The sequence below is a fragment of the Amblyraja radiata genome, chromosome 28 (assembly GCF_010909765.2).
Source record: "Amblyraja radiata isolate CabotCenter1 chromosome 28, sAmbRad1.1.pri, whole genome shotgun sequence".
NCBI classification, from domain to species: Eukaryota; Metazoa; Chordata; class Chondrichthyes; order Rajiformes; family Rajidae; genus Amblyraja; species Amblyraja radiata.
In genome coordinates this window covers 24,700,124-24,721,971 of record NC_045983.1, presented here as the reverse complement: position 1 = coordinate 24,721,971, position 21,848 = coordinate 24,700,124, and the positions used below count along the sequence as shown (strand labels likewise).

The 21,848-nt window shown below is 43.4% G+C and overlaps 1 protein-coding gene across 1 annotated transcript in view; it reads left to right on the top strand.

The window, feature by feature from the left end:
• Positions 1 to 15,602: 15,602 nt before the first annotated feature.
• The window catches only part of LOC116989169 (eosinophil peroxidase-like), a 40,972-nt gene continuing 34,726 nt past the window's right edge, over positions 15,603 to 21,848 (top strand). The window contains exons 1-2 of the mRNA XM_033046395.1: positions 15,603 to 15,669; positions 19,119 to 19,212. Of these exons, the coding sequence (XP_032902286.1) occupies positions 15,603 to 15,669; positions 19,119 to 19,212 (161 nt within the window). The remainder of the gene's footprint in view (positions 15,670 to 19,118; positions 19,213 to 21,848) is intronic.

Below are 21,848 nucleotides of genomic sequence, written 5' to 3'. Positions count from 1 at the left end.
CTCACAAACATGGTACAGCAGTGTTTATTAAGACACTTACTGTGCACTACAGCATGTTGCTTCAGCTGTGTAGCGGCAAATAGACTATCAGCACAAGCTGGGTTACGATATAATGAACCGTGTAGTAGGCGCAACTTCTAATAATAATGCACTACATTTGTTAGTGTGGAGTAACCAATCTACATCTTTCCTTCTAGAAATAAAAGTGAAGCACATCTAAATGCAAGTGGCCTACAAGAATAAACACACAAATACGTGATGGCTGAGTAATACAGTACTCGAAACGTTAATAGCGCATACAGGGACGTATAGATGGTTTAAGCAAAATCCCCATACCTAAGGGGTGGCCTACAAACCCATCCCGCGCGTGTGCGGTACAGATCCGCGTCTCCTCCCTTCACCGGGGAAGTAACCGGGGACCCATGCGGGGATAGCACCGGTGACCCGGGGGGTGAACATGGAGAAGTCGGTGAGCGGGTCGCTGAATGTTGTGGTGAGGGCGTAGGTGACATGGCCAGTGGCTGACCTGCAGCAGCAGAGTGCGAGGGAAGAGACAGTCCGACAGTAGAAGAGTACATCAGGTGCGTGACTTCTGGATACGAGACCCCAGAACATGGTTCCTTCACTGAAAGGAGATGTTGACGGTTGCGTCTGTAAATTCCTCCATTGGCGCTCACCAGATATGAACGAGGCTCCTTGGCAGGGCTGTGGATGTGACCCAAAAGGCCATAGCCCTTGTTGTTCTGAATGCGACCAACTTGCCCACTAGAGAGAGGTTTAAGTGGTTTGCTGGACCTGTCGAAAGATCGTTTTTGTTCATCGCGTTTCAGTTGGAGTTGTTTCTGGACAACAGGAGGTGAACGGACCTGTAGCTGCAGCAGCTGCTGGGACATGCGCAGGGCAGCACGGGTCTGCCGAGATATCAGGCCAACTGGGCTGGAGACCCCAGTATTGGCTCACGGGCGATGTTCCTTAAGTTAAGCAGGTCCAAGAATACATCAGATTTTGCACGGTGTGAGCGCTCCATTAATTGTTTGGCGCTCCGGACCGCCCGTTCTGCGAGTCCGCTGGACTGTGGAAAATCAGGATTGCTGGTGACATGGCAGAAATCCCACCGTTGAGCAAAGTTTTTGAAACACTGGCTAGTGAACTGACTGCTGTTATCAGACAGGAGGCGTGCAAGAGCTATTGTGAAATCGAAACATTGTAGCTGCATCATCATCCATTGCAGGCGATCCGGAGCGGCGTGAATGGGCTTGTTCAGAATGGTGACCAGCGGCAGGAAGATTATGGAGATTCATCATGTCGAAGAGGATTCGCCTAAACTTCTACAGGTGCACGGTAGAGAGCATTCTGACTGGTTGCATCGTGGCCTGGTTCGGAAACTTGAACGTCCAGGAGCAAAAAAGACTACAAAAAGTTGTGAAAACCACCGTCGAAGGGATCTATCGTAGTCGCTGCCTCAAAAAGGCAGAAAAAATCATCAAGGACCCACACCATCCTGGCCACACACTCATCACACCACTGCCATCAGGAAGAAGGTACAGGAGCCTGAAAACTGTAACATTCAGGTCCAGGAACAGCTCCTTCCCCACAGGCGATTAAACACAACGAATAAGCTATGAGCTCTGATTTGCAAAAGACTATATTATTATTTGTTATTTGCACTATATTTGTTATTTATTGAACTTTGTCTTTTATTTCCCCGTTATGTACAATGTTTACATATTCACATATTCTGTTGTGCTGCAGCATGTAAGAATTTCATTGTCCCGTCTGGGACATGACAATAAAACACTTGACTTTTGCCTCTTGGTCTGTTTCCACAATCACGGACTTGCCAAAAATAAAGTATTTGAATTTCGTGCAGGCAAAAACCACGGCAAGCAATTCCTTTTCGATCTGGGCATAACGTTGTTCAGTCTCAGACAGCTTACGGGAGACGTAAGCAACAGGTCTGTAGTCACCTTCGGTGGAAGTCTGTAGGCAAGCAGCGCCAAGTCAATATTTGGATGCATCAGACGTGAGCATCATGGGCAACTCCAAAGCAAAGTAGGTGAGGGTTGGAGCACTGGCCTTCTGCAACTTAAGGATTTCAAAAGCTCTCTGATGTTATGGGTACCAGGACCAGGCAGTGTCCTTGTGAGTCATTTCCCGCAGGAGGGCAGATATATCACTGAGGTTGGGAATTAATTTCCCCAAGTAGTTGACCATGCCCAGGAATCTCTGTAAACTCGTAACATCAGTGGGAGCTGGCATCTCGTTGATGGCAGTGGTCTTGGAGGGGTCCGGTCTGAAGCCATCACTGTTGACCTCTGTGACACGAAATTTGCATTTTAGAGGGTTGAGCTTGAGATTAATGTCTTTAGCATGGACTAGTACTTTTTTCATATTGGCATCATGTTCAGCTGTGTTGCGTCCGGCAATGAGAATATCATCGACAATGATGGCGCACGGGTACCCCGCAAAAAATTGTTCCATTGTGCGTTGGAAAACCTCACTAGCAGAGTTGATGCTAAAGGGCATCCGCAGGAATTTATAGCGGCCAAAGGGGGTGCCGAACGTGGTGAGATTGGACGCGTCAGGATCCAGTGGGATCTGCCAAAACAAACTTTTGGCATCCAGAACAGAAAACACGCATGCACTGCCTATCTGAGCAGCAGCTTCCTCTACTGTACGCATTGGATAGTGTGGGTGTCTGATCACTGTGTTTAGATCTCTGGGGTTCATGCAGATTCGGATTTCTTTCTTGTTCTTCTTTGTTGCCACCACCATGGTGGAAACTCAGTCAGACGGGTCGGTGACCGTAGCAATGACATCCAGGGACACCATCCGCTGGAGCTATTATATATTGTCGCACATAGCACGCGGAATACGGTATGGTGCTCGGACCACAGGTAGGACATTTGGATCAGTGGCGATGTTGTACTTGATGGGCAGCTTTCCAAACTTGTCGTCAAATAGTTCTTTGTATTGTGAAAGTATCTCCTGAGTGGAGCCCTCAGTGGGAGAAATTTGATAGACAGCAGGCCCAAAGGTATCCAGTCCTAGATCCTGGCATGCGTTAATGCCAAGCAGAGTTGCAGAATTCCCACAGACAATGAAAAACTTCAGTTTGTGAGCTTGTGATTCCAGGCGGCAACTCAGTTCAGTTTCTCCAAGTGGGAGCAGTTCCCCTCCCCCGTGGGCTTGCAAAGTGGCCGAAGTGTTTGCAATACGTTTGTCATTACGGATTTGTTTAAATTCAGATAAAGACATGACATTGCACTTGGCACCAGTGTCGATCTTTACAACGGTGATGATGCTGTTAACGAGCACAGAAACTTCAGGGTCAAGTTGCTTGTTAGTGGAACCATTCAGCGAGTTGATGTTAGGACTGTTATCTTCATGCTCTGGGAGCCGAACAGGAGATGGAGCTTCCAGCTCCTGGTATACGTGGACTGCAGGGTCATCAATAGTTTCAGCAAGTACCACAATCTATTTGTTGTGATCCAGAACTGCAGGCACTTAGTCGAAATGTTTTTTTCCTCTTCACATACCTAAAGAAGCTTTTACTATCCTCCTTTATATTCTTGACTAGCTTCCCTTCGTACCTCATCTTTTCTCCCTGTATTGCCTTTTTCGTTTTCTTCTGTTGCTCTTTAAAAGTTACCCAATCCTCTGGCTTCGCTATGTTATACTTGTTCTCTTTTATTTTTATACTTTCCCTGACTTCCCTTGTCAGCTACGGTCACCCCTAGCTACCCTTGGAATCTTTCTTCATCTTTGGAATAAAAGACTGTAATCTAACTTTTCTACCCAAACAGCACTTGACTCTTCTGGTCCACAAGACTCTATTTTGTCACCAGCTTTGTCACTCTGTCAAATGCTTTCTTAAAAACCATTTAGAAAAACAGAAAACTTAAATTAAAAATGTAAGTGGATTCGTCCAACTAGGTAATCTTTTACTATGATATGTAGGGCATCTTTCTACAAAGTGAATGTTGGCCCTCCCTTCAAGAACCTGTTAATTATTTTTCCCTGACATCTTACCCACTGGGAACATTGAGGCGACACACAAGCAGCTCCCAGGACTCTTCCTTGAACAATTTCCTTAAGTTACTGACCCTCTTCCTGAAACGACATGGCATTTCTCCAGAGCATTAAGTTGATCAAATGGTTGTAGGATAACTTCACTTTGTACATCTCCCCTCTGATGCCAAGCATCCACATAGTAACACAAGGTAATTTCAATGAGTTGTCCTTCAAAGAGTGGCTGGCATACCCTTCTGCACTTTCCATTGTAGTGTGAAACAAATAGCAAGCTATGGAATTACAGTAGTATTTATAGTATAATCCTGCTGTCCCTGATGACAATAGACAATAGACAATAGACAATAGGTGCAGGAGTAGGCCATTTGGCCCTTCAAGCCAGCACCGCCATTCAATGTGATCATGGCTGATCATCCCCAATCAGTACTCCGTTCCTGCCTTCTCCCCATATCCCCTGACTCCATTATTTTTAAGAGCCCTATCTAGCTCTCTCTTGAAAGCACCCAGAGAACTGGCCTCCACCGCCCTCGTGTTTCCTCGTCTCCGTTCTAAATGGCTTACTCCTTATTCTTAAACTGTGGCCCCTGGTTCTGGACTCCCCCAACATTGCGAACATGTTTCCTGCCTCTAGCGTGTCCAAGCCCTTAACAATCTTATATGTTTCAATGAGATCCCCTCTGATCCTTCTAAACTCCAGAGTGTACAAGTCCAGCTGCTCCATTCTCTCAGCATATGACAGTCCCGCCATCCCGGGAATTAACCTTGTAAACCTACGCTGCACTCCCTCAATACCAAGAATGTCCTTCCTCAAATTAGGGGACCAAAACTGCACACAATACTCCAGGTGTGGTCTCACTAGGGCACTCTACAACTGCAGAAGGACCTCTTTGCTCCTATATTCGATTCCTCTTGTTATAAACGCCAACATGCCATTCACTTTTTTCACTGCCTGCTGTACCTGCATGAGAACTTTCATAAACTGATGTACAAGGACCCCCAGATCCCGTTGTACTTCCCCTTTCCCCAACTTGACGCCATTTAGATAGTAATCTGCCTTCCTGTTTTTGCTACCAAAGTGGATAACCTCACATTTATCCGCATTAAACTTCATCTGCCATGCATTGATCACTCTCCCAACCTGTCCAAGTCACCCAGCATTCTCATAGCATCCTCCTCACAGTTCACACTGCCACCCAGCTTTGTGTCATCTGCAAATTTGCTAATGTTACTTTGAATCCCTTCATCCAAATCATTGATGTATATTGTAAATAGCTGCAGTCCACACTGCCACTGGTTAGCTGGTGGATATATTCTGTAATTACATCACACCTGCTTCTCAGGCACCATTTCGGGATCAAGGTGATTTGCTGCCAGTTCTGCGGGTTGAGGTGACTGATGAAAGCCAGTGTGGGACTCTGGAGGTATTTGATGGGATAAGCAGTTGGGTAGTTGGGGAGGCAGAAAATTCCTTCCACCCTTTACTCAGGGCATTATGGATATTGACAGATTCTTGATTAGTAAGGATGTCAAGGGTTATGGAGAAAAGGCAGGAGAATGATGTTGGGAGCGAAAGATCAGCCATGATTGAATGGTTGAGCAGACTTGGTGGGCCGAATGGCCTAATTCTTCTCCTATGACTTATGGACTTATCACAACAAATGGATTCAAGGTTGTCAATATCGTCCTGAATGTTCCTTTTCCGTTGTGAGTATTCATGGACTGGGATTCTGATTAATCTACAGGGTTGTTGTATATTTTCCAAGGAGAATTACAGATTATCCTTGAATCATTTTCTCTGTCACTTGGTAATCTCTTGCCATGACTAAGCCTCGAACAGTGAATGTGATTAATACACAATTCCGGGGATTTTGCCCGAGAGAGGGACTTGATTGTTGTTTGCTTCTCTTGTAAGTGGATTCGGTGAATTCTGTGGAGGCAGCACTGGTAGTATATCTCCAGTGACTTGAGCTGCCTGCTAAAGGTAGTCCAAGTTTCAGAGATTATTGATGCTGCTAAACCGTGAGGCTTGTGCCAGGTTTCAGAGCTTGATCTTCAAATAATCTTTTTCTTCAGTAATACAACTGCCTGGAGCACAGAAGATAACATTGTTTTATCTTTGATATGTATTTTTATTGAGAGATGAGTTCCAGCATATAGTATTTTTTTCCAGAGCATTGCTACGAGCCTTTATAGTCATGGGAAGGTTGTTATGGAACCTCTGTTTTGTTTAGATGCAATGTTAAAGGTCCAATCTCTTGTATTATTCAGAGAAAAAATAAATGATTTTGCCCTCAAATCTGCACATGCATAATCATGGTGTTAGATTCTAGTGAACTTTCGTTTAATTTAATTTCATTTAGTTTATTTATTGTCACGAGTACTGAGGTACAGTGAAAAGCTTTTGTTGCGTGCTAACCAGTTAGTGGAAATACAATACATGACTACAATCAAACCATCTGCAGTGTACAGATACATGATAAAGGGAATAACGTGAATAATATTTAGTGCAAGAATTTCATACTAATTGCATACATGCAATGATCCATAAGACGCATTAAAAAAACTACAGATGCTAGAGATTTGAAATAAATACAGAAAACAATGGAAGTTCTCAGCATCTTTGGAAAGAGAAACAAAATTAAATGTTTCAGGTTGAAGACCACTTGTCAGATACACTACTCCTTCATTTCTCCTGGAGTTGGCACATGGCAATGATAGTATTGAATGTGCTTTTGGATGGATGGAGTTCACCATGTTTCAGCAAATAGCTCTTCTGCAACTGGCAGTGAAGGTAAGATGTTTCTAGCGTCAACTTCCCCTGCATCAGAGAACAATCAGACCTCTCCATCGATACCCCTTTCCAGAAGGTGGTCATTATAATAAATTTGCTCCTGCGTGCTGCATTCAAATTAAACACATATCGATAAAAAATGCTTTGCAATCGTATGACTATTTTCACAACCATGGGATGAACAAATAACTTTCCATGTAAAAATTGGTTTGTAATGTAGTCATTGTTCTGAAATAAGGAACTCTGTAGCCAATGTGCAGATCGCAGATCGCAAGACTCCACAGATAGAAATCATTGCCAGACAATCCTTTTGAGTAGGGTGCTGATAAATATTAGCCAGACAAAAGGAATAACTCCATATTTTTTTTTAAACAATGCCATTATTGTTTTTTTCCATGTACTGTGGAGGGATGCCTCATTAAATGAGTTATTTGAAATTCAAATAAGCAGCATTCGCATGGCAACTTATAGGCAACTCGGAGACTCAAGCAATCCTAGGAGGTTTGAGCATACAACCCTCTGTAAAAGAGGTGAGGGAACTACAAAAACTGATCAGCCGGTGACATCTGTATACATTCGTAACAAAATGGAAAATAAACTAATTTGCTGGTGAAATAGTTCTACGGTTTGACACAAAAACATGATAGGCGGCTGCATATGTAGTTTGACCTAAAAAAAAAAGGTCTAATTTTCAAGATGGCGTCCAAGATGGCTGCCAAATCCTTAAAATACCCATTATTCCTTCATTATTCATCATAGACAAATAATTTTGGAGCCTAATCCAATGTTTTGGGGGGTCTAGGAATTCAATTAGCATATTTAAATTATAGTAAAGTGAACACATAATTGTGAAATCCAAGATTGCGGACGAATATGTCCGCCAAGCTATGAAAATGTCCATTACTACTTCATCATTCATCATAGACAAGTAATTTTGGTGCCTAACCCCATGTTTCGGGGACCTAGGAATCCAATTAGCATATTTAAAGTATAGTGAAGTGATTACATTACAAAGTGATTACAAATCCCATAATACTTATTTCTGAAAAATAACTTTAATCAGCACCAGATTTACAAATAGTCAAACAAACAATGTCATAGAGGGCCTGTAATTGCACAACTGCTTGCCGAACAAGATGGTGTAGTTGCAGAAGATACGGAATACCATGCAGCCTCCTGTCAAGGCTGATTATGTGGATTCTCCCAATTCTCGTCTTGACATGGTCCACAAGCGGGGCGTGCATGGTAGTCCGTATCTTCTGCAACTACACCGTCTTGTTCGGCAAGCAGTTGTGCAATTACAGTGGACCACTGCAGGAGGCTTTGTGGGGCAACACTTTTGTTAGTCATAAATGAATGACTCAGAAAACAATAATAATACATTAATGTTAAAACACCATTGAACAAGCATGTGAACCAACAAAATACCAGATCAAAGGGAGGCTACAGATTTTTGTCTGTTGAGTAGAGCAACTACTCGTGGATAAAAACTGTTTTTATGTCTGGCTGTGACAGTCCAGAGTTGCCTTCCAGAAAGAAATGATTCAAAGAGTTTGTGGCCAGGGTGAGAGGGGTCAGAGATGATCTTGCCCGCTCGTTTCCTGGGAAGGTTGCAGCCAATAACCTTCTCTGCTGTTCGAACGATTCGCTGCAGCCTCCAGGTGTCGTGCTTGGTGGCTGAGCCAAAGCAGACCATGATGGAGAAGGTGAGAACAGACTCTACGATGCCCGTGAAGAATTGGACCATCGTTGCCTGTGGCAGATTGTGCTTCCTCAACTGCCGCAGGAAGTACATCCTCTGTTGTGCCTTTTTGACTGTGGAGTCGATGGTAGCCTCCCACTTAAGCTCCTTGGAGATGATGGCTCCCAGGAACTTAAAAGACTCCACAGATGTGACTGTGGTGTTGTTGATGGGGAGTGGGGTGAGGGGAGGGGGAGCTCTCCTAAAGTCTACAATCAATTCCACTGTCTTAAGAGCATTGAGCTCCAGGTTGTTGCGATGGCACCAGGACGCCAGCTGTGACACTTCCTGTCTGTAGGCAGATTCTTCCCCATCCTGGATCAGTCCAATCAGGATTGTGTCATCCGCAAATTTGAGAAGCTTGACAGAGGTGTCTGTGGAGGTGCAGTCGTTTGTGTAGAGAGAGTAGAGGAGAGGAGAGAGTATGCAGCCTTGCGGTGCTCCTATGCTGAGTGTTTGCGTGTCTGAGATGTGCTTTCCCAGCCTCACATGCTCTAGGTGGCATGAACATGGATTACAGGGAACCAGTTTCACTTGTAGCCATTGTTGGAAGTTTGCTAAGGATCTAATTTGCTTAGGTTCCAGTAGAAAATCAAGTTTTCAACGTTTCACGGTCAAGGGAAGTTTTCTGTCACATGTACCAGTTAAGCTACAGTGAAATCAGGCAGAACAAGTAGTAATTTGGTCATGGCATTATCTTCCTCCGTGGTAAAGCAATCTGGCTAAGGAGACAAGCCTGTGGTTTAGATTATTTTTCTTTCAGACTTCCTTGAACTACTGCAGCACGTGCAGGGAAGGAATTTCCATAACGCTCTGGGCAGAAAATACCAGAATGTGACACAACACCAATGAGGAAATCACAATACATTTCCCAATGATCTGTGACTTGAAGTGGAACTTTGAAATGGCAGTTCGATGTCCTTGTTCTCTAAGATAATATATGGATGTTGGCTTTAGGAAGTTCGGAGATAATTGTTAATGACCCAGTCATTCTCACAAACATGGTACAGCAGTGTTTATTAAGACACTTACTGTGCACTACAGCATGTTGCTTCAGCTGTGTAGCGGCAAATAGACTAACAGCACAAGCTGGGTTACGATATAATGAACCGTGTAGTAGGCGCAACTGCTAATAATAATGCTCTACATTTGTTAGTGTGGAGTAACCAATCTACATCTTTCCTTCTAGAAATAAAAGTGAAGCACATCTAAATGCAAGTGGCCTACAAGAATAAACACACAAATACGTGATGGCTGAGTAATACAGTACTCGAAACGTTAATAGCGCATACAGGGACGTATAGATGGTTTAAGCAAAATCCCCATACCTAAGGGGTGGCCTACAAACCCATCCCGCGCGTGTGCGATACAGATCCGCGTCTCCTCCCTTCACCGGGGAAGTAACCGGGGACCCATACGGGGATAGCACCGGTGACCCGGGGGTTGAACATGGAGAAGTCGGTGAGCGGGTCATGGTAGCCCGTATCTTCTGCAACTACACCGTCTTGTTCGCAAGCAGTTGTACAATTACAGTGGACCATCTGCAGGAGGCTTTGTGGGGCAACACTTTTGTTAGTCATAACTGGAACAAACCGATTGCCCTCCAGTTTCCATCCCCAATCCACCGCATTCATGTCACTCTCGTTGCCAATCCACACCATGATCTGGTAATACACTCTAAGGCAATGATATTAAGTTGAGGACTCGGTAGGAGGGAGACGTTCTGGGGTAACAAATTACTTGGCGCAAACGATTTGCTTGCTAAGAAGATTGTAGCGCAAAGAAGCTCTTTCCACCAAACATAACTGCCATCGCCTTGCTCCCAAGGCCCTCTATGACATTGTTTGCTTGATTTGGAAGCCGAAATGCATTGGCACATGTCTGGATGGTCGATTCACCATTCCCAAGTTTCCGAAAAGCTGACTTTTTGCCAAAACTTAAAATGCGCGAAGTTGTATCACATGCTGTGAAAGTGTGAATAAACAGCAACTGAGAAGACAAATCACTACCCAGGACTTGTTTTATCTCGATGATGTCGTATACCTTAGGAACTATGGACTTGTCAGAACGAAAAAAGAGGCCCTTATTGTTTGGCATCTCAGCGTAGTGGAGAAGAAGAATGAGTAAGTCTGTATCCTTCCCTATCGAGGTCGTGGGCTGATGTTGTAACGCCGTAATTGCAGACTTGACAATGTCCACGTCTGCATCCCCTGATGCATTGATAACAGTGCAGCCCTGCTTCTGCAGTTTCTCAGTTACAAGATCAATAAGTCCTTGTTTGTTACAAGGTCTGGAAAGGATATCATCCTTTCTTCCCACAAACTCAGTTTTTGAATTGAAGTTGGCGATCGGGTAGGTCTAAATGGTGGCCGACTAGGAAAAGGGGAGATGCAGCGAGACCTGGGTGTCATGGTACACCAGTCATTGAAAGTGGGCATGCAGGTGCAGCAGGCAGTGAAGAAAGCGAATGGTATGTTAGCTTTCATAGCAAAAGGATTTGAGTATAGGAGCAGGGAGGTTCTACTGCAGTTGTACAGGGTCTTGGTGAGACCACACCTGGAGTATTGCGTACAGTTTTGGTCTCCAAACGTGAGGAAGGACATTATTGCCATAGAGGGAGTGCAGAGAAGGTTCACCAGACTGATTCCTGGGATGTCAGGACTGTCTTATGAAGAAAGACTGGATAGACTTGGTTTATACTCTCTAGAATTTAGATTGAGAGGGGATCTTATAGAAACTTACAAAATTCTTAAGGGGTTGGACAGGCTAGATGCAGGAAGATTGCTCCCGATGTTGGGGAAGTCCAGGACAAGGGGTCACAGCTTAAGGATAAGGGGGAAATCCTTTAAAACCGAGATGAGAAGAACTTTTTTCACACAGAGAGTGGTGAATCTCTGGAACTCCCTGCCACAGAGGGTAGTCGAGGCCAGTTCATTGCTATATTTAAGAGGGAGTTAGATGTGGCCCTTGTGGCTAAGGGGATCAGAGGGTATGGAGAGAAGGCAGGTACGGGATACTGAGTTGGATGATCAGCCATGATCATATTGAATGGCGGTGCAGGCTCGAAGGGCCGAATGGCCTACTCCTGCACCTAATTTCTATGTTTCTATGTTTCTATGTTTCCCCGCGTCGCTGATGCGTATTGTCTTTGATGGAAGGACCTTCGCTATAACCATCAAAAACTATGGTTGCTTTACCATAATGGCGTATGGTAAATTCAGCGTATGAGTTTGCAATGTCACCATAACTGTCACCCCTTTTCCATGCCAAGCGATGAAGCAGGGACCCACCGTCAAGGACATAATGTTCAGTTGGTGGGATAGGATCAATGACAGTTTTGTTTGATTCCTTGCTTGAAAACTCAGCGACTGCATGTCGGCTTCACGAAAGATTTATTTGGCTTCAAATAGGGATGTAGGGAATGGGCTTAGCTCATAGCTCATTACATCTTCCAGTGAAAGGTCTCTGGTTTTGGACACAAATATAAATCGTTGGAACAGCAGGGCAGGATCAATGGTTCAGCCTTGGGCAACTGATGTTGAACTCATCTGCAAGGGATTTTGCGCGGTCTTTCCGTTTGAACGAGATCCCAAAAACTGGTTTTCCAACCATTTTTTCAACGATCTCACGCCCAACATTCTCGAACACATGCACATTCATATCCTCTTTGGTGACTACACCAGTAACAATGTTTGTCAGAGATGGGTCTGAAGAGAATGGCATGCAAGTGGAAAGTTTTTCCTTGATCTTTTCCAAGTCAGAATGATCTCATTTCATCCTTGTTTCTGTTGATTCTCGGTATTGCTCGCTAGTCGTGTACGTGAGATCATTGAATTCCTGCATGGCGTTCTTGTACTCAGATGTGATGGGTGTGGACATGGTCTACAACGCGCGCATTTCTTCGGTCATTCCACTTCCATGAATCGATCCTGTATGACTCTTCAAGGACTGCATCAATATCTGCTCGATGACAAGGTCAGAGCTAAGGCCTGCCCAGAACTGGTTGCTCTGGCGGATCACATGGAAACCCTTGGAAAATTTGACATATACATCAGGATGTCTGGTCTTGAGTTGGCACATTTCTTGGATATAGAAATATGCAGACTTCAGATAGTTGTAGTGCCCAGAGGCGGCAAATATTGGCAGGCAGTCTGACACTGTGTGCAAGTGCAGCATCCAAGATTCTGTGCGATCTGCTTTGATCAAATCTAGGGCAGTCTGCAAGATTCTCTGATAGTTTATCCACAGTTGACTGGTTTTTGACCTTGTGCTAAGTTCTGCCTTTTTTGTGTCAATCTTTTCTTTGATTTGGATTAACGTGTCCGCTGCTACAGCACTCTCCAAAGTAGTTTCTATCTCTACCAAGGATGAGTACGCTGCTCCCGCCTGGTCTACCAATGACTGAAACTGTGGGTCATCCTCCAAGTGTTTCGACACAACCAGGTGATTGAGACAGATGTCCACGGAAAACTCTTTGCACTGGTTTTCCAGTCATCATATCTTGGACGGCATTTTCCCCATAGACATTTAAGAGCCTATTTCAAATTCACAACATGGGCATAGTTATACTGTAATTCATATTACTTGATTTTCATGTGTCATGAGGTAGACCTATACTTGCATTGGAAAATATTCCTTTTTATGCTAATACTACATTAAATGGATCTTGGATGCCATCTTGAAAATTAGACCTATCCAATGGTCTGACTGTAGTAGACTTTTGGTATGTTATTAAGCACACCTGATACTACAAAAAACCGTTGAGAAACCTTTTGTAGCAATTTTTTGGGGTAAGGTTTTTTTTTTGTCATATATGCAGCCGCCTATGAGGAGTTCAGCAGACCACTTGGAATATCAGCCACTCACCCAGGTCTCATTGATGGGCCTGTCCCACTTAGGTGATTTTTCAGGCGACTGTCAAGTTGTAGCAGGTCGCTGAAAAAACAGCGACTGGAATGGCGACTGTCAGAGTGGAACACACATACACACATCACTTTCTTCACCAGCCAGTTATGCAGGTGGGGGACAGGGCAAGCGGGGGGAGCACTGTTGGAGTGAAATTCACACGGTGCAAAGCCAATGTGAAACACACACAACACGATAAACTGGAAGGTTGGCGCTGTAATTAAGACGGTGAAAGCACAGTGTATGGGAAAGGTCACTTAAGCCCTTTAAAAGAGGTGGGGAGAGGGTGGAGAAGGGGTGTGAAGGAGGAGACGGGGTGTGGAGAAGGAGTGGAGACAACTTTTAAGAAGCTAGAGATACACAGCTGTGAAGCTCGGAGAACATTAACATTACAGGTCGGTTATCCTTGGTTCTGAAAACTACTGTTTATGTTTTTTTTCCCAATGAGCCAATGAAATTCACCAGTCAGCAACGGCGACAACCTAAGACAACCTACGACCTCCTGGCGACCCACTACCACTGCACCTACGTCACGAGACTTCTCACTACTCCCCATGGCGTTGAAATTCTGGTCGCCCAGAATGCCGTTACGACTTGTTGCGAGTCTGAGGGCACTACTCATGACCATGAAGGGGACTCCCTGGTAAACACCCGCGAACATGTGGCGACCGCATAGTCTCCTGTAGATTGCGTAAAAAGTCGCCTAAGTGGGACAGGCCCATGACTCTCAGAATTCCCTTGTTGCTGTACAAGGGCAGAAAACTTACTCTCAATCTGCTGACATTAGGATTATTGTTAAAACGTGCATACCTGATTATGATCACTTGCACAATTTATCTCCTCTGCCATAATTATGTTGAAAATTACCCGCCTATTTACGTTTGCACATTCCACATTAAAATTAGTAATAATATACAGTATTCTGTTGTGACTTTTACAAATGTACTCATCTTGTCAAACAGGAATATGTGACGTAATTCATCAGTATTTAAATGTCATATGCTGCTTTGAGTTTCAGAAGACTCTTGCAGGAGGAATTGGAGTCCTAAGGTGAGTGTGATGCATCTCCTTGGGGTATCTCTGTTTGCGGAAAAGATCCTTTTAATTTTTGGAAGAACCAACGTTCAGAATATTTACTATTTCATGGTTATTCTCAACTTGAAGGGTATTGTTGTCTTTTTCTCAATTTTAACTGTGCCGAAAGGACTTAATAATTTTCTTTTCTGTGTTATTTTTTCTGCATTTCGCAATACTCTTTGACATAAATTTACCATATTTTTATAACTAAGTCAAGTATTTGCTTTTTCAATCACTTTTATTGCCCCTTTATTTTCCCTTAAATGTGTTCATCTATTTAGGACCATGCTAATTTACAATGACATTTATCCGTGCTATTCAGTATTATATATTTATAGGTAATCTACTGAACATTAAGTGGGGTCTCAAATCCCTTTCCTCAGCAGTTTTTATCCAGCCTATTGAATTTATACCCAGCCGCATTGAACTTGATCATTTTATGGTCATTCTCGCAACTGGCATCTCCCTATTTCAGGTCTCATTGACAAAGAAAGTAAGTCTTGCGTTTATATACCATTATTTCCAGCATGGGGATAAGACTTGTGCTATTAGAAACCAAGCCTTATCTCTGTTTAAGACTTCATCCAGTGACAACGTCTTCTTGAACAGCAATTCATCAGTGAAGCATTGGAAGGCCAGCCCAGATGTTTTGCACAGGTCTTTGCTCATAAGCAAAATCTGCTTTTGTTTGAAATGCCTACATATTTATTGTGACAATGGAAGGAGACCATGGGATGCAGGAGAAAACCCAGTATCATTTGCACCATCACAGAGAAATTGTGCAAACTCCACACAGACAGTGTCTGAGGTCTAATGCCTGGAGGTGTGAAGCAGCACTGCTTTCTATTGCACCACCAAGCCATCCTATCTCTGCCATGGATTACATGGCTGTGTATGTAAGCATTACTGTCTGTCTCCATGTATCCCCTTGTAGGCCTACTTGTATCTGAGTTTTAGCTGCCTGTGTTATTTAGCTTTTTAAGTGTCCTCACTTTAACTTATCTCAAGTCTCACAGCCCTGTGTCTGACTGATGCACCAAATATATTTATTTTAGCATGGCTTCTGTGTGGTCCTTGAGTGTTATCCTCTTCGGAGTTTTCCTGCTTCACAGAGTTCATGCAGGTAAGAGACTGAGTCAAACTCCTCCAATATAATATTTGCCAACAATTGATCTGTTTTCAACAATGATAACCCCTAAAAAATACGTCAGGGTGAGCTGGTTGACTTTTCCTCACTACAACTAAAGCAATGAATACAGATAGAACAAAAAATCAACAGCTTTATGACAAAACCATCATCTGAAACACACAACCATTCAAGAAAGGGGCCCACTTGATTGACATATAAATCGACAAGACCAAGCGTAGGCTCAGCGATCGTTTCGCTGAACACCTCCGTTCATAGAAACATAGAAACATAGAAATTAGGTACAGGAGTAGGCCATTCGGCCCTTCGAGCCTGCACCGCCATTCAATATGATCATGGCTGATCATCCAACTCAGTATCCCGTACCTGCCTTCTCTCCATACCCTCTGATCCCCTTAGCCACAAGGGCCACATCTAACTCCCTCTTAAATATAGCCAATGAACTGGCCTCGACTACCCTCTGTGGCAGGGAGTTCCAGAAATTCACCACTCTCTGTGTGAAAAAAGTTCTTCTCATCTCGGTTTTAAAGGATTTCCCCCTTATCTTTAAGCTGTGACCCCTTGTCCTGGACTTCCCCAACATCGGGAGCAATCTTCCTTCAGTACACCTAAACCTACCTGTTCTCCCGGCTGTTAAACACTTTAACTCTCCCTCCCATTCCTCTACTAACCTTTCTGTTCTATGCCTCCTCCACTGTCAGAGCGAGGCCCAACACAAATTGGAGGAACAGCACCTCATATTTCGCTTGGAAAGCTTATACCCCAGCAGTATAAATATTGACTTCTCTAACTCCAAGTATCCCTTGCTTTCCCTCTCTCTCTATCCCTTCCCCTTCCTAGTTCTTTGACCAGTCTGACTGTCCCCCTGAGTAGAACACACCAGTATACATGAGCAATAAGTATGACTGGGCAATGTAGTGCCTTTGCTATTTAATAAGATCTTAATCTGTTTTCAGCCTCTGATCCATTTTATTATCTGTTCCCATTGCACCTTAATGTCACTATCGTCCAAGGGTATCACGACTTTGGTCAAGAATATGTTAAGTCTGAAGAAGGTTCTCGACCCGAAATGTCACCCATTCCTTCTCTCCAGAGGTGCTGCCTGACCCACTGAGTTACTCCAGCATTTTGTGTCTACCTTTGAATTAAACCAGCATCTGCAGTTCTATCCTACACACTATATTCAGTGATTCAGAATCCAAAGTGTGTCAGGGAATCAATGTATCAGGGAATCACAGCACTAGGAGAAACAAATCTTCCCCCTCTCCACCTTAAATTTGACTTGATAGAGGTCTTGATAGAGGTCTTTAAAATGATGAGAGGGATAGACAGAGTTGACGTGGATAAGCTTTTCCCACTGAGAGTAGGGAAGATTCAAACAAGAGGACATGACGAGAATTAAGGGACAGAAGTTTAGGGGTAACATGAGGGGGAACTTCTTTACTCAGAGAGTGGTAGCTGTGTGGAATGAGCTTCCAGTGAAGGTGGTGGAGGCAGGTTCGTTTTTATCATTTAAAAATAAATTGGATAGTTATATGGACGGGAAAGGAATGGAGGGTTATGGTCTGAGCGCAGGTATATGGGACTAGGGGAGAATACGTGTTCGGCACGGACTAGAAGGGTCGAGATGGCCTGTTTCCGTGCTGTAATTGTTATATGGTTATATAGTTATATGGTTAAAGAAACGGGCTGTTGGTGTGAAACACTATCCCATTGATCCAAATTCTCCCACAAAAGTAAACATCTCTCATCATCTAACCTATCATGACCCATTTCTATCATATTTGGTTCCATAAGATATTTTTTAATTTAATCAAACACTCATGTTTTCAATTAATCAAACAACCAACCAGTTCAGCCATAGCTCAATACAACTCTTTTTCAATAATTAACCATGTGAACTTTTTCTCAACTGCATTAAATTCCTACTTATATTGGGAGTGCAAAGCCATATGTACTAGTTTGTGATTGCATTCTCACTAACAGACTGTATTGTGGTGAGATTTCCCTGCTTTGTATATTCTATCTCATGGGGTACAAGCGCTGTCTGATTAGAGCTAAGGGCATTACCAGAGCCCCTACACACCCACAATTCGGACTGTTTATACTGCTTAACTCTGGGAGGAGGTACCGCAGCATGAAGAGCGGGACAACCAGGTTCTGCAACAGCTTCATCCCCCAGGCCATAAGATTACTGAACAATCAACAAAACTGAGGCTAGAACTTTTAAAATATCGACACTTTTTTAAAAAAAAACTTTTTATATATATTTATTTTACAGAACCATGCACATGAGGCATTTTTATGGACGCACCTAGCACTTTTACTTTTACTATTTACCTGATTGGAGAGTCAAATGCAACGAAATTTCGTTCAAGGTGCACTGTGTCTAGGTGTATATCTGAATGACAATAAAGTTTTCATTCATTCATTCATCTGCGTTAAAGGTCACCATTTCAGTCACCTTAACATTCCTTGTTTCTTAAACATGGGAACTAGATCTCTAAATCTTGACTCGTCTTCCTCACAACGTGCTATCCCGTCTATCATTATAGTGTCAGCTCCCTGTCCTTCAGTACCATTGATATATATTTTAAATATTTAAGGCCCTGGCTCTTATTCACATAACACACACTGGTCACCTAAAAATGATTTTTATCCCATCTCTACATTTTCCATCAAATAAACAAACGTCTTGTTATGTTAAAATATTAATGTTATTATCATGAAATTTTTTCTTGCTTAGCACTATTTATTGATTTTTTTATTACAAATAAGTGTCAGGGGTTGTGGGGAGAAAGCAAGAGAATGTGGTTAGGAGGGAGAGATAGGTCAGCCACGATTGAATGGCGAAGCAGACTTGATGGACTGAATGACCTAATTTTTCTCCTTTCACATGAATTTTAGAAACATAGAAAACATAGAAACATAGAAAAATAGGTGCAAGAGTTGGCCATCCGGCCCTTCGAGCCAGCACTGCCATTCAACATGATCATGGCTGATTATCTAAAATCAGTACCCCGTTCCTGCTTTTTGCCCTGAGAGCTAAATCTAACTCTCTCTTTTGAAATCTTGGATCGAGTGGAACATCACAAGTTTGACAAGTTTTATGTTCTCACTTTAATTCATTGTTTCTTGTCTGACTAAATTACCAAAGGTGCTCACTTTCATATTCCTGACACGACATTTGTCACTCAGTTGCATTGTCTCATTTTCTAATCTCATGCCCACAGATAAAAGATAATTTAAAGGCATTTTATCCCTCTTTAACCGATAAGCTTGAAATACATCCTTCTCTGACAATACAGTTACATCATTTGACTTAATTTACATTATTGATCGCAACGTAAATTCCTACTTAAGTCGATTGGACACCTGACCTTGCAGAGATTGTGCAGCTCCAATCTGTTGTCTTTTTATTGCAGATGATGAGATACGCCTTGGCAGTCCATACTTAAAAAGTGCAGTGCGGAGAGCTATGGAAACAGTGGACAGAGCATATAAGGAGACCAGAAAATGGTGGGTACTTTCTCTCGATTATAGTGTCGGACTAACACTTTACAAAGGGCTCGGCAATGACTGAATTTAAAATAAAGACTAGCACATTCAGAATGAGAACAGTTCCCATTTTATTGTTCAGTTTATTCATGTGAGCATTTGGTGCGATTCTTCATTTTGTTTTGACAATGGTAAATGGGTGATTCACAGACACCATGCTTGCATGAATGTTCTTCCTTGCATTATGTGATTTGAAATCTTCCAGACTGGTGGTTTCAGGAACACTTGCTGATATCTCATAAAGGAAAATACTATATAATAACCCCCAATGTCCCAAATCATCCAGGATAAGCAAGTTCGGTATTCCGACTGCACGTGCCCAGGTTATAGGTCACAAGCGAAAAAACACTTTAGACAGCAGGGCTAACTCCACGGCTCCAGGCTGGTGTCCCATCAGTCCAGGCAGGGCTGTAGGTTAACCTGGTGAGAAAGGCAGAGTTGCAGTGGATTTGGCCCTGCTTCTCCACGCTGGCTGTAGGCCTGGGCTGTTGTTTCCATAAGTCCAGGCGGGGCTGGTAGGTTAACAGGCAGAGTTGAGCTGGATTTAGCGCTGCTTTTCCGCGCTGCCTGTGGGCCTGGGGGTGCCCTAGCTGCCCCTGGACAGAGGAGGGGGGTGCACTCAGGAGGGGACGGGGAAGGTCCAGTGGCGGTTCGGCAGTGATTGCGGCGCCGGAGACCCGGGATCGATCCAGGCTGCAGATGAGGCACTGGTCTATGTCCATGCATGGCTGCTGAGAGTTTTTATCGCTTGTGACCTTTGACAAATCCCATGATTCCTTGCGTTTTTCTGAATACCGAACTCGCTTATTCCAACATCTCTTTACCAGTTATTGAACCCTATTTGATAGAGGGAATTAGGTCACACAAGAATGTCCCATCGCCAAATGTAGAACAGTCTGTTCACACTGCCTAGACCTGTATGTAAGATTGGCCACATTTATGAACACAGAAAATTGCATAGAATTGAGATCCCTCTGAGGAGAAGGAAGTAGTGGAGAAAAAAAAGCTGATGGTAAAAAACAATAGTTTGTGCTTTAAAAAATGCAAACATGAAGGTCAAATGTGACAAAAAGGACACAAGTAGGCCAGGCAGCATCCCTGCAAAAGGATCCTGACCCAAAACGTCACCTAATCATGTTCTCCAGGGATGCTGCCTGACCCGTTGAGTTATTTCAGCACTTTGTGTCCAATTTTTGTAAACCAGCATCTGCAGTTCTTGTTTCCCTATTAGGTCAAATGTAACTCTGAGAAATATAGAAACATAGAAAATAGTGGCAGGAGTAGGCCATTCAGCCCTTCGAGCTAGCACCGCCATTCAATATGATCATGGCTGATCCTCCAGATTCAGTACCCTGTTTCTGCTTTCTCCCCATATCAACCTGATTCAATTAGTCCTAACTGCAATATCTAACTCTCTCTTGAATACATCCAGATAATTGGCCTCCACTGCCTTCTGGGGCATAGAATTCCACTGATTCACAACTCTCTGGGTGAAAAAGTTTTTCCTCATCTCAGTCCTAAATGGCCTACCCCTTATTCTTAAACTGTGACCCCCTGGTTCTGGACTCCCCCAACATCAGGACATTTTTCCTGCATCTATCCTGTCCAATCCCTTAAGAATGTTATATGTTTCTATAAGAAACCCTCTCATCCTTCTAAATTCCAGTGAATATAAGCCCAGTCGATTCTTTCATCATATGTCAGTCCTGCCATCCAGGGAATTAGCCTGGTGAACCAATGCTGCACTCCCTCAATAGCAAGAATGTCCTTCCACAAATTAGGAGACTAAAACTGCACACAATAGTCTAGGTGCAGTCTCACCAGAGCCCTGTACAACTGCAGTAGGACCTCCTTGCTCCTATATTCAAATCCTCTTGCTATGAAGGCCAACATTCAGCTTTCTTCACTAGCTGCCTTACCTGCATGCTTACTTTCAGTGACTGACGTACAAGGACACCCTGGTCTCGTTGCACCCCTTTTCCTAATTTGACATAATTCAGATAATAATCTGCCTTCTTGTTGTTGCCGCCAAAGTGGATAACCTCACATTCATCCACATTATACCGCATCTGCCATGCACCTGCCCACTCATCCAACCTATTCAAATCACACTGCAGTCTCATAGCATCCTCCTCGCAGCTCACGCTGCCACCCAGATTTGTGTCATCCGCAAGTTTAGAGATGTTGCATTTAATTCATTTGTCTAAGTCGTTAATATATGCAATATAATGTAAATAACTGGGGTCCCATCACTAAGCCTTGCAGCACCCCATTGGTCACTGCCTGCCATTCTGAAAAGGACCCGTTAAATCCTACTCTTTGTTTCCTGTCTGCCAACCAGTTCTATATCCATGTCAATGCCCTACCCCTAATACCATGTGCTCTAATTTTGCACACTAATCTCTTGTGTGGGACCTTGTCAAAGAATTTTTGAAAGTCCAGGTACACCACATCCACTGGCTCTCCCTTTTCCATTCTACGTTGCATCCTCAAAAAATTTCAGAAGATTAGTCAAGCATGATTTACCCTTCATAAATCTATGCTGACTTTAACTGATCCTGTCACTGCTATTACATCTATTACAACTCTTGCACCAT